This window comes from Carettochelys insculpta, chromosome 26, assembly GCF_033958435.1.
Source record: "Carettochelys insculpta isolate YL-2023 chromosome 26, ASM3395843v1, whole genome shotgun sequence".
Classification (NCBI taxonomy): domain Eukaryota; kingdom Metazoa; phylum Chordata; order Testudines; family Carettochelyidae; genus Carettochelys; species Carettochelys insculpta.
In genome coordinates this window covers 9,707,981-9,726,510 of record NC_134162.1, presented here as the reverse complement: position 1 = coordinate 9,726,510, position 18,530 = coordinate 9,707,981, and the positions used below count along the sequence as shown (strand labels likewise).

The following is an 18,530-nucleotide window of genomic DNA, read 5'->3' as shown; positions in this document are numbered from 1 at the left end:
AGCTGGGACTTAAAAGTCTCTAGGGACAGAGTGTCCACCACTTCTCTAGGTAACGTTCCAGTGCTTCACTGCCCTCCTGGGGAAATAGTTTTTTCCCTAATATCCACTGTAGACCTCTTCCACTGCAACTTGAGACCATTGCTCCTCATTCCTTCAGCTCTGAAAAGAAGCATCTCTCCATCCTTTCTGTAATCCCCCTTTAGGTAGTTGAAAGCTGCTATCAACTCTCCTCTTCTGTAGATTAAATAAACCTAAATCCTTCAGCTTCTCCTCCTAAATCACTTGCTCTGGTACCTTACTAGGAATGGAGCTCTTAGGAAAGTCTGGCCCCCAAGTCTGCTCCGGACGCCTTGGAGGATGATTGTCTGTAATCTGATCCTCCCCTCCCCTAAACACTGCTGGACAGACAGGTGTGTTGAAGAATGCAAAGCCCTACCATGGGCCCATGCTGGGATAACCGTCTTGGCAGCAGACTGCTGCTGCGCCAGTTATACATTATCTAGATGTTCCATGGCTCAGCTCGGCACAGATTCGTCAAGGCAAGAGAGGTGTGTGTGTTTTTCAGACCTAATTTATGGCTTGCTCCGCCAGAGCTAGTATAACAAAGCACTTAAAAAAAGAAACCGAAGAAGGGAGGCTGGTTTGAAGGCACAGAAGAAGTACCGATGCCCACCTAGTTCATCTTTAATTAAAAGAGGAAGGGAACAGGGAATCGAGTGAGTACAGACAAGATGGTAAATATTTAATCTGGACACAGTCATTACGTTACCCAGATTGGAAGGGAAGAAGATGGATGAAAGTGGCACCTATAGAACATTCAATCCCAATCAAGTCACGGAGGAGATAAATAAAACATCCTGCTGCCAGCAAAGAGAAGTAAACTCATACCTCCCAGCAGCAGCTCTTAGGGAAAGAGTTAGAAAGAAAGACTGAGGGCAAGTCAGCAGGCACCATCCTGGGTCCTGATTGCATTGCTAGTGGCATGGGCAGGGAGTGCTCACTGAATGCCGTGGGACTGCAGTATGACCCCAGCTCTCAGATCGAACACTGGGAGAGCAGGGGAAGTTTTGGAAACCAGGAGGGCTGCCGTACAACTGTGAAGGGAAAGGAGAGTGGGACTAACAGACCCTCACTTTCTGCACTGTCTGGAGGTCGCTCGGTTCCTTCATTCTCAAACTGCCTTGTCATGGCTCAAGGACCAACCTCAGGGCAGACTGCTAAGAGGCAGGGACAACCCTTGGGTCTCACACTGAAGCCAACGTTTGTAGCCAACCTCATAATACACTAGCTAACAATTCTTGAACAGGAAAGGAAATGAGTGTTGCTTACCAGGTTAAAGCAGGTAAACACACACACACACACACACACACACACACGAGTGTTGCTTACAAGGTTAAAGCAGGTAAACACACACACACACAAAGTCTTAAGTTTCCAAAGGTAACAGGCTTGTGTAGTAAGCAAGAGCTGTATGCCCGTTACGGCTAACTCAAGCTGATCTCCAGGGATCTCTTGCTTACACCTTGGAAAACCTCACCTTTGATGCTCTAAGCAGCCCACCAACAGTTTCCCCTTGTCAGGGATTTTTAGTCCCTTTGCAGCTCCTCTGAGCTGTCAGTTCAGCTGATGGAAGGAATTCACCTGCATGTCTTCTCTTTATGGTGGATGAAACAGCAAAGTCTTTTGTCTTGTGGTGTTCCACTGGTTTTGACAGGTCTCCTGCTGGAGACCATTTCACAGGAGACAGTGCTTCTCTCCTGGCTGGTGATTTAGAGCTGTGTTTCTAAACTTTTTGAGACCACAACACCAAACAATAATATTTTTATGCAGACCACCTCTGAACACGTTCTTAAAAAAAAATAAAATAAAAACCCAAACAACCACACATACATCAACACCAAACTGAAGTCATTGAATCAGGTATCCTAGCACTGAAGAAGTAACTTTGTATCTGGTTTTAATAACTGAAAACAGATATCTTCGGTGTATTTTTTACAAACGGTCACTTCCCGCCCCCCCAAAGCTGCAATTGGTTCATGGTATACAACTGTCCCACAGAACAGTTTAAGAAACACTGATTTGGCGTACAACTATACTACGCAGCTTTTTGTGGGTATGTGGCAATTTTTGCTGGCAATTTTGTTAACAAACTACTCCCAACCCCAAGGAGCAAGTTTCGCTCCGGCTAGCAAAGCAGAATTCACACAAGAACTTGCCAAGGCAAAACCTTGGTGTTCCCAGGGTGCCGGTGGGGGTTATACACCCTTGAACAAAAGTTTTGCCCAGCATGTGCAGACGTAGCCTTTGCGTGAGAATGACAATGTACAGGCTCAAATATTACCTTGCAATGTGGGAGACAGCTGTTGTGAGAGGAAAGCAGGCAGCAACTTTCACGTGTTCAATAAAGTGAAAACACTGGGGACACATTCTTTATAGTTCTAGTACTGTTGTTGCACCAATTCTAACACCCAGGTGACCAGACTGACTCCAGCTGCGTTATTTCTCAGCACTCAAATGAGGCATGCAGCCTTCGGCATCAACTGACTCCGGCTTTGCCAGCAACAGTCACCTGGTGCCCAATCTGCACCTGCAAGTTAGTATTATTACGGTAACTTCACCAGGCTGAGATTGGGGCCCATTATGCACAGTGCAGCACAAGCCCAGAGCCAGGGTATGCCTACATCACAGCAGCACAGCTATGAAGCTGCAGTACTGTCACATAAATGCCTCCAACATTGGCAGAAAGAATTGTTTCACTGATGTGGTTAATTCACTTCTCTGAGAAGTGGTAGCTAACAGAGTCTACGCCAAGGGTGAGGTTGACCTACTCGTGGCACTGAAGGTGCCTAATTTTTTGCAGCCCAAAGCAGCACAGCTCAGTCATTCTGGTTTTTTTTATTTATTTATTTTAAGTTTAGAGCAGGCCTAAGACACAGTCCTTGCCCCAGATAGCTCACAGTGTAAATAAACAAGCTAGAGAAAAGATTATTATCCCCATTTTACAGATGGGAAATTGAGGCACAGGCCGATTAAGTAACTTGCCTGAGGTCATGATGAAAGTTGGTGGCAGAGTGAGGAATTGATTCTATAGCTCCAAAGTCCTAGATTTGTTCACTTACTATAAGCATTCCAGGGCAGGGGCCGTCTGTGCATCTGTACAGCACCTAGAACCAGAGGACCCTGATCGCACCTAGCAATAGCAATTCAGTGGCACTTTGGCTAAGTGCTGCAGAATTTGGCTTGTAGTGAAGACACAGAAGATGCAAAGGTCAACTCAGCAGGAGGGGCAGCATAGTTTTATTTTCCTGCTGACTGAGCCATGGGGATGGAGTGATGAGAAGACTATAATTTAGACTGTAATGATTTTACAGTAGCCCAAAATTTTTAGCCTCCCCTCCAGTAAGAGAATCTCTTTAATATTACTAACCTTGCTGGAGGGAAATTTACTGCAGCGGTTGCACTCTCTCCCTTGGCACAGAAGAAGCGTTTGTTCTGTTCCAGGCACATGAACATTTCAGGCTTTGAGACCCTTTCACAACCTGGATTATGTTATTCTATACCTGCTGTCAGACTGCAGTTCACTTGGCCTCATCCCCCCCAGCACGCTCATCCCAGTCTCTCACTCACATGCATGCATCGCTTTCATTGAGACTTACAGCTGTCTCAAGCTTTGTAAGTGCCAAAATAGGGGGTTAGGGGGCAAGATGAATCACCCTCAGGTATCTGTCAGATAGTTCCCTACCTGGAAAATGGAAATAGTTCTTCCTCTAGTATCTTTTCTGGTTCTCTTTTATACTCTGGGCCTGGTTCTTGCAGTTTGCCTGACTGCCTAGCACAACAGGAAGCAGCTGTTTCTTGGAGTCACTGGAACACAAACCATATTAGTTTGCCACTTCCCAGGAAGCATGTTGCGGTGTGACAATTTTTGCTGGTGGTTCTGGCTACAGATAAAATCCCTCGCTGATGGATTAGAAAAGGCCAGTGCACCAGGGCAGGGTTTGTGATAAAACAAGTCCTATCATAAACGACCCCTTTCTATCTAATGAGCACGTCACCAGTGCAGCAAACTGGGGTAGTTCAGTTTTTGCTGGCTGCACCTTCCATCCCTCTGATAACATCCCTAAGCAGTTGTGCTATATCCGACTTCTAGTTCTAAGGGTACAGGGATTTGGGTTTTTGAGGCAGGTCTAAATTAGGCAAACAGAACACAACCTTCCTTTCGTCTTAGCATCTACACAAAGACTTGCTGTTCACTAACACACACAATTACAACAAGAAGTCCTGTGGCACCTTATAGAACAACAGATTTTTTTGGAGCATACGCTTTCGTGGGCAAAGACCCACTCCGTCAGATGCATATAGTCTATAAGGTACCACAGGACTTCTTGTTTTTGGAGAAACAGACTAACACAGCTACCCCTCTGACAAACTACCTGCACTCTAAAAGAGGTGTTCGCTGACACCACAAACCAGAAAACCAATTGGGGGTGGGGGGTGGTGTCAACATGAATCTCACAGCTGTCAATAGAGCTGGGAGTATGAAATAAGACAAGAGGCAAAAGTGTCTTTTGTTCCCCTGATTTTTTTGCTCAGGTTCTCTACTGTCTGTGCCACACCCTCTGTTTACTAGCTGCCTGTCCGAGCACTGGTCTGGATTGATTGGAATGATTGCTTAGCATGGGGGCACTCAGGAAAACCTTCATGCAATGAGCAAACACGCACAATGGAGTTATTTTTTTTCTACTCCAATATCACCTATGTGTTCCAACTGAGAACAGGACCTGGTTATACTATACATTGTAAAGGAGCCTGACAAGAGATAGGTCTTACCCTGAAGAGCTTATTGTCTGAATAGATCAGTGAAAGAGCAGGAAAGAGGGGGGGAAAAAATCCCCATTTTCCTGAAGAGTGAACTGAGGGCCTGGCCCAGAGTGGGCTAGGGCCAGATTTCCAAGGGCTCAGTGCCCCCCCACCCCCCGCAATACACACACAATTTTTGTCCAATTTGCAAACAGCTCATGTCCCATGAGTCACTATAATACTGAAATGCTCAGGCCAGACTGCCAGCAATCTGAAGTAGTGTATTTATAATGCCCAGCAGCAAAACTAGTTGGTGCTATGAACAAGGCTACCAGACCATATTTCATATGTGATTTAAGGTAGGACTTACACTCCATTCTCAAGCCCAGCTTTATGCTGGCACAAATGTGGAGGAATTACATTAAATTTCACTGAACAGACCCTAATTTGGCCATCCAGAGGCACAGGGCGAGACTGCTGACCCAAAAGCTTTTAGCAGTCATCAATATACCCACCAGCCTGTGTGCCATTTTGCCATACTAGCACTGTGCAAAGTTTAAGAGCTGCTGGATGGATCAATTTCTACAGAGATTATATCAATCTGGGGGCCCCTGCTGTTGCCTTTTAAACCCTGTGCTGATCTGGCACTGGCTCTGCTGAACCAGTCTCCGCTCCTACATCCATTTTAAAGTGATGGGGATTTTAGCAATTTAAAAATCTTTTTTTTCCCTCAGAAAACACATTGCCGTTCCTCTTACTAACACCTGCCTGAGCTTACGGCGATTGTTCTAAGAATCTCATCAAGACTGCATTCGTACAGCAGGTTGTTCAGTTCACACCAGCTGGACAGTGGTACAGATTAATCAGTTGTTCTGCTAGACAAGAGCAGAAGGATGATTGCATGATGAAGGCTGTGGATAAAGATTTAGCAAATAGTAATGCTTTGCTTTTATGTGGTGGTTTTCATCCCAACTCAAATGCTTTCCAAAGGAGCAGCACTAGCTGCATTTTACAGGGGAAACTGAAGCACAAAGGGGCCCACGGTAGTCCAGCATGCTCTTGTCTGGGCCAGGAACAGAGCCCAGGTCTCCTGAGCCCTACTCCGGTGTACCATCATGTAGGCATGTGATTCCTGGTGCAACTTTAGGCAAGTCACTTACTTGTTCTGTGCCTCTGGCTACCAGCTATAAGATTAGTACACTACTCCTCTGCCTGTCTTGCCCAAGTCTGCAAGCTTTTCAGGGCAGGGGTGGTCTGTTGCTATGGGTCTGTGCAGCATCCAGCACAATGGGGCCTGAGCTCAATGCAAAACACAATTATAAATAAGAGCAACCTTTATTTACTTACTTCCGTGCTGGGCTTGCAAATACCATTGGGAAAGATTTCAATCCCAGCCTTAGAACTGTAATAATTAGCATTAAACCAAACCTTCCTATTGCACTGAGGTCTTCCTGTTTTTTTTTTAAACAAAACAAAATCTAAATTTGGCACTAGGGAGAGTCCCGGTCAGTCTCTTCCTTCCCATTTTTTGCCTCTGTTTCCCTCTGGAGTCTTCCATGCTGATGGTAGAGATAGCAATAGGGATGGAATACGGTCCCCTCCCCAATTCGCGTCGTCCTGGCATGCTGGCCCGACCAGTTGTCCTCAGACAGCAGTCAGCCCAAAGCCAACACGCTCTGCTAGTGACCCAAGACTCTGCACTGCATTGGCCTATCTACAGACCTGTATTAAGGTGATGAAAGCAGCTAAAGGCCTCCATGACATCAGTGGGAGCTCTGCCACCAATGTTGGTGCTAATCTTTTCCATTCAAGTGCAGAATAGATGCTGTTCTGTGCACTGAGGGAGGTGTGAACGTGCACCACCAGGAGAAACACAAACCTAGCTGTGGGTGCTCTGCTAATCAGCTGGGTGGCATTGGGGTGCTCCTGAACAGCCACACAAGGAGCCAGTTTATGGGGAACACTGTTTTGCTGCCCATTTCAGCGAGCTGAGGGGCAGGCTGTAAGGACAAGCTGCTGTTAGCTTACGAGGGCTGCTTCAGTTCTGGGGATGAAGTCAGCTTTCACTGGCTTTACAAATTGCTGAGTGGGTGGCAGTGCATGCATTGTGCCAGCATGGGGCTTTTCGGCAATATTCCAGCATAGACAATGCTTTCATTTCAACGGGCCAGACTCTGCCCTCAGTTACACCAGTGTAAATAAAGAGCAAAGACACTGATTGGAAAAAAGCCAGTTGCTCCATTGCAATGTACCTACAAGCAGCTTTGAAGCAGTTTAAGTGAGCTTTCCTGCACTACGCCATTGTTATTAATCACTATTTGTCTTAAATTAGAGGCTCCAACAGTGCTCAGGGACACTTTGTGCTGGTTACTGTACACACATACAGTGTGAAACAGTTTCTTTCCCTAAAGAGCTTGCACTATAAACAGACAAGAGTGACAGAAAGGATGGGAGGGTAAGCAAGAGAGGCACAGCAGTAGGAGATGCAGGAAAGGAACCAATGTCTCCCAAGTCCCAGTCCAGTGCTTGACACGCTCCATATGCCTCCTCTCATTTGCTAACATACCAAATAGCTAGAGACCTGCAACACCATGGCTCGTTTTTGCAGATATGAATTTTGTCACTAGAATCCAGCAAATTTGCAGATACCTGCTTTATATCTGTGCAGGCTGATCACTTTTACAGATGCAGAGACCGGGTTTTGTTTTTTTTTTAATACAGGCAAAGCTCTACAAATAAACAACTTCTCCCAAAAGAGTCTGATGGTCCTGTCTGTAAAGAGGATTAAAAGCCAGTTCTGCTGCTCCTAACATGAGTACAGCAAAAGGAACTGGTTGGATCTACTTAACAAGGTGAAAATTCCATTTTACGCTAATAAATTTTCTAGCTTCATTTGACATGAAAAGGGTTTGTTTCATCCACACGGCGTCCCCATGGTTGGCAGCTGCTGTTCAACCTGGTGCAGAGAAGGGAACCTCACCAGCAGGACAGAGCTTATGGCTAACAAAACTGATGTAGGTTCACTGAAATAGATTCTCCCAGCCTCTGGCAAGCCTGGTCTAAACAGCTGGACAGCTGTAGGTGTATGAGAAGTGATAAAGTGCTGCAGCACAGTTCCTCTAGTCAGGGAAGCTAATGGAGGGAGAACAAGAATAGTAAGGGCTACTGGGGGTATTGTTTACAAGTAGCCAGTCACTGGTGACAAGTGTATAGTTCACAGCAAGAGGAGAGCAAACAGGGAAGAGAACACAGTGCAGGTATATAGGAGAAGCAGTAGTTGTCCAGCATGATTTGCCTGAAGAAGGGAAGTGCAGAAGCAACAGCAGAGAAGGAGAGTAATTCTACTTATGGGTGGTCCTATTCCAGTGTTTGTTAAACTCTGAGACCGCAGAACACCTATGCAAGTTTTCATCAAAAATTGTTGTCAGACCACAAAAGCACATCATGTACAGCAAAACCAAAATGAAGTAATTTAATCAGGTATCGTAGCAATGAAGAAGTAACACTGTATCTGGTTTAATAACAGAAAATATAGCCCATCATTGTACGACATGGAAAGTGTCAGATGCTTGTGGCACACCTGCAAGTATTTCATGGCACACCAGTGTTCCATGGAACATAGTTCAAAAAACACTGCTCTATTCCATTTTATCACACACTGCCTGAAATCTGCATGCAGAAATGTCAATGGCAGCTCTGCACACTGATTTGTAACCGCCCTGTGCGTGCAGCTGCCTATAATGCTAGACAAATAGGAAAACAGAGATGTTTCTCCAGTCATGTAAAACTGCCATTTCTCTTGCTCAGAAGCCACTTGCGGCTGTGAGGAGTTGTCCTATTGATCAGCACCCTGAGGTAGGCAGAAAAGTTCCTTACAAGGTTTGGGTTTTTACCGCCTGCTTTATACTGCAAGCAGCTTTATGACATTTTTGGCCAAGTGCAGATAAAGCTGCATTAGGTAGCAGACCATGAAAATGGACTGAGTATGGACAGCCAGAGGCACTCACCTGTAAATCACTAGTTTGTGAGCACAACTACTATCTTCTGACAGCTGTTGGGTGGCACATCTGAAATGGTTGGTTGTCATAACCTAGATGTTAACCAACAAGCATTCATAGGGGAAAAAAAGACTGCAGCGCTTGCTCCTGACAATGACTAAATGGCAGCGAACTTTATTCTGATCCCCCAGGAAGTGATCTTTTTCACTGAGGACAGAGCAGGGGAAGGTGTGGTTAAGTTTCCATGTCCCATCCTTGTGCCCTGACTAAAAAACTGTCTCCAGTTCTTTAATTCCTGAACCTTTCACCCATGACCAGTTGCTTTCCACCCCCGCTTCTTCTTAAAGAGATCATTTAGTTTGCTGTTATGAAGCTGCATCTGCCCCTGGGCCAGCGACTAGTGAACGTGTATGAAGTCCCTCTTGCTTTTGCTTTTCCTCTTCCCTGACGCCTGCTGGTCCTTAAACTAAGGTCCTCCAACAGGGACAGTCTTTTCTTGAATGCCTCCAAACTACAGCAGGGAGGCGACCACAAGTCATGTCACAATGCAAGCACACTGGTGGTATTACAGTCATGTGTCCCAGGGTAGCAGAGACAGAGAAGAGAACATCTTACTAGATCAACTTCTGTTGATGAGAGAAGTTTTTGAGCTACTCAGAGCTCTTCTTGGAAGCTCTTCTCTCTCACCAGCAGAAAATGGTCACAAAAAGATGCCACCCGCTCCCTTTGTGACTCTACTAAAACCACAGCACAGCTAATGCTGTCTTGAGTTTCTCAGTTACACCCCCAGGAATAGGAGATAATAACCCTAATCGAGTGGACTGCACAACTCAACTTATGCCCATGCATGTACCCCACACACACACACGCATGCCCATGTACCTCGTAGAAGCCAGCTTTGCTGTAAATTTGGAAGCTAAGGTTTCCTAATATTATAGCTTTTAATAGCTGGTGCCCTTCAGCAAACAGCTCGATACCTCATTACGTGAAATTTACACTGCCATGTTCTATCAACGAGCATGTTTCTTTCCAGATATCTAAGCTTCCTCCATGCCCACCCTTTTCTAAAGGGACAGTGCTGCCAACATCTCAGGTTCAGCAAAACACTCTCTACAATCCATTCCATCACAGACAGCTCAGGACTAGCTTTTCATCTGGTCTAAGCCCACAGTATCAATGAAGTTTGCAATTTGAGATGTGAATCCAGACCATACCTCCTGCCCCAATCAGCCATAAGGACCTCTGTCGTACAGTAAACTCTTTCATATTCCGCATATCCCGCAACCCCGGCGCTGGGAGGTGGTTGCTGGATATTCTGGATAATAGAAAGGCATACCTAGCAATGCACAACACTGAAGAAAAACAAGATTATATATTAAAAACAAATGTATGCAGAGTATTTTATTTACCAACAACAGTAGTATTGTACACTGTAAACTTACAGTGCATTTGCTGGATTTATCTGTGTTTACTTTCACTATGCTGTACTTATGGAAAACAACTAAAATTTATTTTTGGGTAAAATGCTGGTTATTTGAAAGTTCCGGACGATAGAATGCCAGATATGAAAGAGTTTACTGTATCAATGGTACTCTAGTCCAGTCCAGTTGTTTCCAAGATCATCTCATTCAGTCTCCTACAAGTCTGAAAACAAGGAGGTGTTGAGCTGCTGAGGATTTCTTTGTGATCCATTAAACTGCACATGTATACAAAGCAAAATAAACATGGTTGCTTTACTGGGTACAAAGGTTTTATTTAAGCTTTGCCAGAACATAGTACAAATTAAAAACTAAACCCTAAGTTACCCTCCTACGAGATTTCAAACTTCAATTACATTTTGCATGGGAAACAAACAAATCATTAATTTAGCTGGGCACAAGCATTGTAAAACAGTGCAAATATAAAACAATAGATTTTAGTGAGCCTTATGCTGCAAATAGAGAATGTATGTATCAGATATTTTACTTTTATTGAATGAAAATATATTTAAGAACAAAATGGGAAAGCAGCTTTGGGGATTTAGTAAGAAATTACCTTTTCTGGAAGAGCAGCTCTCTTTTTATTGTTATGTAAGAGCATAAAACGTTCATGCTACCCTTCCCTCCACCCTCCATATTTCAGTCATCTTCAAACACCTTCTCAGATGATTATACAAGAGTATTGCATGGAGGCCTGCTCTGCACAGAACCTTAATTCTTGTAGCATTTTACTAAGTATCAGAGGGAAAGACTGTCACCAATCATTTGTAAGTGATCTGAACACAACAGTGAAGAATGAAAGGGGAAGCTGCCACCTGGAAAGCTGAATGATGGTTTGGGATGTAGAGAAGGAATCATTTTCAAAGCAGTTTTGTTTTTAAAATATATTAATGGTAGTTTAACATGCATAACATTACCCAATTATTTTTCAGAAACAGAACCTCAGACAGCTGTACTGCTCTCCCGTGTTCAGCTCCTTGGCCAATGCTTTCCAGCCTGGGTTCGAAAAAGGGACACTGATCTAAATAGTTGAGGTTGCAGAAATATTGACTATTTAAAGGGTATATGGATCAGTAGGAGATCCAGGTCAGTAAGAGATCCAGGTATGCAGCAGTGCCAGAAAAAACAGAGCACTGATTTAAAGCACCCAAGTCTGGATTTAGGCAGCGAACTTTCTGGGGCCTGTAATAGCTTCCCCTGTGCAAAATGCTGACTTCCTTTTGTAAAGCGCCTTGAGATCTATAGCCCCAAAGAGCTAAGCATGTTACTGAGCTCCAGTAAAAGCTGCATCTGGCATGTTGGGGAAATAGGGGGTGTCGGTCAGTAAAAGCTGCATCTGGCATGTTGGGGAAATAGGGGGTGTCGGTCAAATATTCTGGTTAGCTAAGAGTTCGGCGTGTGGTAGGGGGCTCAGGGCTGATGCCAGACGGGATGTGAGAGAAGGTACAGGCTCTGGCCTGGGACACAGGCTTTGGAGTGGGGTCAGAAATGAGGGGCTCAGCCTGCATGAAAGGGGAGGGAGTTGAGTGCTCCACATGGGGTTGTGGTTGTGCCTAGGAATGAGGGGTTTGGGTTGCAGGAGGAGGGCTGGGTGTTGGGGTATAGGAGGGGTTTTGAACTGCTGGATCTGTCAGGTGACTCCCCACAAGCAATGGCATGTCCCTGCTGCTCCAAGACAGAGGTTTGGCTAGGTGGCTCTGCACACTGCCTGCAGGTGCTGCCCCCACAGCTCCTTCTGGCCATGGTTTCTACCCAATGGCATCTGTAGAACCAGAGCACAGAGCCCCTATGGCCATTCATCCACATAGGAGCAGCAGGGCTATGTCTCTGCTGCTGGGGTGCCACGTGGAGCCAGGTACGTAGCCTGCTGGCCCCATGCCAAAGGCACTGTAAACTAGATTTTCAGTGAAGATGAGAAATGGCAGGTCATAGAGCGTTCTGATTGGTACAGGGCTGGATAACATCACTTTTACTGTACTTTGGGTTCTGCCTCTGCAACCAAAGCCTAAGAACAGACTTCCCGTTGGAAAAACTTAATAAAACAGCAGGTATGACTCAATTAGGGCTTGTCCATAGAGAAAGGCTGTACCACTCTAAATATACTGCTACATAGCAGTACAATCCTCCTAGCATGGACACAATCTCACTGGTGTAAGTATCTATGGGGAGGGGAATATGCTACATCTGTCTAAGGTACCTTTATACTGGTATACCTTGATCTGCCCTAGACAATGCACCAGTACAACTATTTCAGGGGTGGGGGGAAGAGGGACCACACCCTTAAGTGAAATAGTTATACTGGGATACAAAAGAAGCTGATGCATCTGAAATACCACTCTTGTATTTGCTACATAATAAAAATAGATCTCTGAACTGCCTAAGGCTCATTGCAGCTTTCCTTTGACACAGGGGGATTTCCCCTCAGATACCTTAGCACACTAAGCCATAAAATAGAGGCACGTAGCTGAAGCTTTGCATATACTACACACCTTAACAGGGTTTCAGGAAGGGTACTGTTTGCCCCACCTGACCCAATAAAGTGTATTTAGGGGTTTTTTTGGTCAACATCGTAACACAGTGGGTCTGCACTATTCAAACAGAACACTTACCACAATGCACTGCTTTAGCGGCAAGTGGGAAAACAAAATTCACAGTATCCAGAAGGCAACCTTTCAGGTCTCCCTGGCTGAGCACACTAACATCCAGGCGGCTAGCTGGTCACCAACCGTTCCCCAAGTCTGTGCTATTGCAAGGAAACCCAGCTATATCTATTCTGGCCATAAGGCAGGCTAAGGCATGTCAGCTTCAGCTGAATTACCATTCAGCAAGGAAACAACAATTGCGCTTCAGATATTTGGCCAGAACACCAAATGGTGCAAGTCAGAATTACTTTGCTGACTTGCCACTGGCGCTATGCTGATTTACACCAGCAGGGGGCCTGGCCTGTGGGTTACAAAACAGTACTGCGAAACTGCAGTTGGGTGTGCTGCGACTTAACTTGTGATTTAAAAGCAAAACTCATCCCATTTGTACACGTACAGCCAATAAAAATAGGCATAATAATCATCACACAGTAAAACATCATCAAGTCAATAGACCTGCAGAACAACAACTAAGTTTGGCGTACTTTTGGCAGTGATAGCTGATTTCACACATCGCCCGTCTCCCCAATGTGTCTACACAAAAATAATAAATTAAGCGTCATTTTGGTGCTGTCGGGTTTTGCGAACCTGCCACTGCAGATATGAAAAGCACAGCTGGCTTGTTAGGAAGGGTTTAGGTACATATGGTGAAGACTGTTTTTTTAAAAAAAATAATTTGAGTGGAGAAAAGGGAAGGAAAAATAGCTTTCAGAACCATCTGAAAGAGTATCAAATATTTAGTGGCATGGAATGAATGGTTCCCAGTTCTGCTTAGTCTTACTTATAGCTAGTGATGTACTGCTAGTCAGCTAGCACATCCAGTACTGGGGCTGGGTCAGCCTACACCATGAAGTAGCGCTTTCTAACAAAAAACCACAAATGAAAAGGGAAAGACGAAAAGCATGGATTACCACCATGGAAAAGATATCCTTTCCCTCCCAGGGTCAAGATTAAGTCAGAGGAGAGCCACTGCCCCCACAGCATACCGCATGGGTAAGAGGGTACTGATCAGTCACTACTGAGCATTCTTTCCTTCCCATCTGAACGCCTGAAGATCAGAACTGCTTCAGCAGCAGACAGCTAGGCGCTGCTCAAAGGAACCTTGTGGGTGGCTTGTACCTGCATTGTTCACTACTAGAGAGATGGAGTTAGACTATGATAAAAAAACCTACATCAAAAAGGAATGGAGACAGAAGAAACTACTGTTCTCTGTGACTATGGAAAGCCACCTGAGGCTTTTCAGAGCCAGCTGAACTGTGTACCCTCAAACTCAGGGCAATAAGACTGATGTACAGCATAAGCTGCAATGACTAGCAGTGATGGATAAGAAGGGGGAGGCAAAAATCTTCCCCAAAAATCACATGCTGAAGTCAGGCTAGTCTATGTGGCCCAAGCAGTAGACACCTCCACTCAACCTGCACTGGACAGACCCTTTACAGCAGAAGGCGGGTATTTGGATTTTCATATTTGGAAAGGGAAAACATCTGTAGATCAAAGAATCCACCTCTTCAGAGGAGAGCATCATCTTCCCAGCAGAAGACACAACCCCACATTGAGTGTTCTATGGATGTAGAAATAAGAACACTGGGATGTCAGAAATGCTAAAATGAATGCACCTTTCTTGGCATTTAAAACACAAGTGACAGAGTCCACCCAAGAGCTATTTTAAACAAGCCTGGGCAAAGTCTTGGATAACATAATGCAGAGTGCAATCCTCTGGTGGACAAACAGAAATGGGCCAAATGGGACTACCAGAGGTCTGCCCTCTTCATGTTATATGTTTTTATTTAAGTAGGAAACAAAAATGCTGAAAGGAGTGTGTTTTGAAGTGGTATGGGGATGAGTAAGTTCTTCTAAATAGTGAGGTACATCGGTGACTAATTCTGCAAGAGAGAAGGGAAATGGCAGCAGGTCAGGAAAGCACAAAGGCCCATATATATATGCTTCACACCTGATTAGAGTTCTACATATCATTTTCTCTTCCCCTCACACCCTGCAGAGGCACATGCATATGAGCTGAGGTCCACGCTGGGGAACAGGACAGAGATAGGGCCGGCCCGAGGAGAGTGGAAAAGGGTGGCACAGAGATTCTCCACCTTCTCAATGAAAGTTACTGAAACTCTCAGTGGTCCCCCAGGTAAATGGCTGTAACTGGGAGTCTCCAATACGGGGGTCCAGTGGAATGTGAATGACCCGTTTGTCCACAGATCCCCAAGGTTTGAGGACAAGTACCCCACTGCCTTCTCCACATGGGCTAACTCTGACCAACCCCCACGAGGGACAATGTGGGATGCTACTCTTGAGGGAACTGTCACAGATGTCCAGCTCCTGGATCTCCTTCCAGCAGATGGGGGTGCAGAAAGATCCAGGCAGATTCTAGGATGTGCGCTCTTCTAATTCAAGTTCAAAACTATTAATTCTAGTTGAGGTCTAACGGCTGATGGACCCTTTATTGCACTGTATAGATAAGAATGCCACAGAAGGATTCTCAGAAGCGCTAAAACATATAAGAAACTAAATCAAATTGAAGAGGGTCCAGATCTGACTAACACCATGCAACAGAGTTCCTTAGCTTAAACCAGCTGTCAGGTGGTACACGAACAGGAAAGGCAGTATTTTTCAAAATTGCACATTAGTAAATCTCTCTAGCACATTAAATGGAGACTTTCCTCAAATGGAGATTAAAAAGGTAGATACGCAGTTAAAACAGCTGGAGGTGTGAGGAGCTAATGATGAACACCAGAATGCTCCCATAGACATGCACAACTGCTGCAAGCGCATGCCTAATCTAAGGCCAGATCCACAGCAGAGGTCAATTAGCATTGAGGTCTGCTAGGGAACCAGCCCCCAAAACTATATCTAAAGTGAACAATAAATTAAAGACATCTGGTGAGAAAGCAAGAATGGACATCTTGCTCTTGCCTGGCTTCTAAAATTATCAAGGTGGTTTTTACACATTGATTAAAAGTTGGTGAGGTTTGTCTTTCTTTAGGGATTTTGGGGAGTCTCTCAACCTTATCTTACAAAATACGGCAGAGAATCACAAGTGTTGGAACCCCCATTCACTGCTACTCTTACGAATGCTGATCCTTGGAGAATCCAGCATACATATGTCTACACAGATACACTCTCCTCCCACCATGTGCTTTCTACTTGCAAGTCCTGCATGGAGTTTATCTTATTGCAGAGCATTAACACCCCCCAACCCCCCACCCCACCACCATCTCCCAGAGTTACATATTTTGTTTATTAACCCTCTGACTTCAGCAGGGATCAGTTACGAAACAAGACATGACATCATCATCTGCAGATCTTAGAAAGTAAAGGATTTATAAATTCTAAAACCTGGGGCAGATGCTACTGACAGACAATCAGGCCCTAGGCAATGTAAACTGATGCTAAAAACTACGCTAAAAACTGACCATTGTTTCATGCCATTAAAGGGGTTCCTCAACTTGCACAGCCAGTTTGGGGACCCTTCTTTAGCTGAGTTAGAGTTAGCCTCCCTTGAAGCACCTTAAAAACGTAAACCTTGTGGCAGCTGTCCCCTGACTCACTACTATTTAAATCCCTGAAGCACCTTGCAGTAGCCCCGCTATCCCATGAAGATTCTGATCACCCTCTGAATCTGTTTTTTGCACACTGGGCAAGGTGATTGACCTTTCTTCAACATTTTTGCACATCTGAAGCAAGCCACTAGGTGAGCAGACCTTCCATGGATAATATTCCCATCCCGCGGCCTCTTCCGGCATAGAAGGCAAGGATTTAATACATTTTTGATGCTGTCTTGGCATTCTACTTCTTCCTCCTTTTTGTGTTCACTAAAATGCAACTGTGGCTCCTGGTCCTTGCATTCTTGTTCCAAACCCAAGGACTCCATAGAGCTGCCGTGGTCTACAAGAGACTTGCATTCTACTGGATACAGGTCTTTGGATCGGCAAACGGGAGCAGACATGGTCCTTCTGCAATCTGGGACATCAATTCCCTCATCATCCTTTTTGTCTTGAATAGTATCAATGGTGGACAGAGAGAGAGAATGAGCTAGTTTGGGACAATCCGAGTACCAGTCTTTCCGTAAGGCCCAGCAGCGGAAACAGTACCGTTTGACTGGAGAGTTAAACTTCTTGCATTTAGTGCATTTCCAGCAGTCCTAAAGAATGAACAGAATGGACATGATCAATGGTGGGTCGGGGCATTCTTACTAAGGCTGCTTTCATTTATATGGGGGACACAGCATCAAAAATAGTAGCATGTCACTGAGTCAAGGCTGGCAGATGCATGACAGAAAGCGACAACTTGAAGAGCCTCAAGTTCTACAGTTACCTGCACCATTGATCTATTTCAGCTATGCAAAAAGTATAAGTGAAGCTGATATACCTCCTGTAGCATCTTTTGTGGGGTAAGGTCAACAGTGACTGCTCTCCTGTTGATGCCAGCTACTATTCTTGTTTTGGAGTACCAGTGTCAATGGGAGCAAGCTCGGAGACTGATTATTGCATCTACAGTAGACGTGATAAATCAACAACCAATGGATTGCATCGATCCACCACACAGTGCAAACTAGGCTTGAGAAGCATTTCACTTTGCCCATAACACCTACTGATTCATACTCTCTGCTCAGGAGTTTGTCTTCTCACACCTCCCAACTCATAAGGAAGAGGAAAATAAAGTTCTCATTCTGTGCCATTTATTGAATTTTAAGTGCCCCACCCTGAATTCAAGGGTAGATACTTTTACCCAATTCAGGGAGGTAAGTTTCTCAGAATTATTAATTATTTAGCATCTAGTGGATCTACACAATTGATAGTGGCTTACTTGACTACCTCCTATACCAAAAGCAATGGCTGTTCAAGTTTACAGCCATAATTCAGCTATCCTACACCAGGGACAACCCAATTTATCAAGTCAGCATGATCTAGAAAACTGTGCTCAAATTTTTTTTTGGTTCTGCAAGATGCAGTGTAATCTATTTCTGCTGGTGTACAGCAAAAGCTTCAAAAGAAAGCCTGCTAGGATTGGTGAAAAAAAGCACACAGATGACAGAAGACCGATCTGGTGTCAGATAAGATATACTAGGAAGAATGCCTCTAGGAGAAGAGTCAAAAGGGACAATACTTTTCCATGTGGCACAGAAACTGAAGGGGGAAATTTAAGTGTTAACTCAGTTGTGGGTGACCCCAGTTCAATCCCTGCTCCACCACAAACACCTTCTGTCACCTTGCACAAGCCACTTCACCTCTCTCTGCCTCAGATTCCCACCTGCAACATGCTGGTACCAGCACTACCTTAACTTTGAGGGGTATTGAGGACAAATACACGCAGATGCTACAGTGACAGGGAGCACATATGTACCTCAAACGGATTAAAGTGACAACTAGATTCTCCTTCCATTTGAGGGACCACCATGAAGCAATTAGCAGTTTAGCAGCTGGCTTTGAGCTCTCAGGAACCAGTGGAATGGATTGGAATATAGAATTCTGATCGGGCTATTTCATTGGCTACAGGGGGCTTAGTTTATACTTCTGAACCTTCACCAATAATACTCAGATTTCCTTTCAGACTGCACAACAGACTTGGCCCCAGGAAAGTGTGCGCACACACTCATATTTATA

General features: G+C 44.8%; 1 protein-coding gene across 4 annotated transcripts in view; it reads right to left on the bottom strand.

Moving 5' to 3' along the window:
- Positions 1 to 10,530: 10,530 nt before the first annotated feature.
- Positions 10,531 to 18,530, bottom strand: part of MDM4 (MDM4 regulator of p53) — a 31,166-nt gene continuing 23,166 nt past the window's right edge. For all 4 annotated transcript variants that reach the window (XM_074977303.1, XM_074977306.1, XM_074977304.1 and 1 more), the window contains exon 11: positions 10,531 to 17,068. In XM_074977303.1, coding sequence (XP_074833404.1) covers positions 16,514 to 17,068 — 555 coding nt within the window. In that variant the 3' untranslated portion in view covers positions 10,531 to 16,513. The remainder of the gene's footprint in view (positions 17,069 to 18,530) is intronic.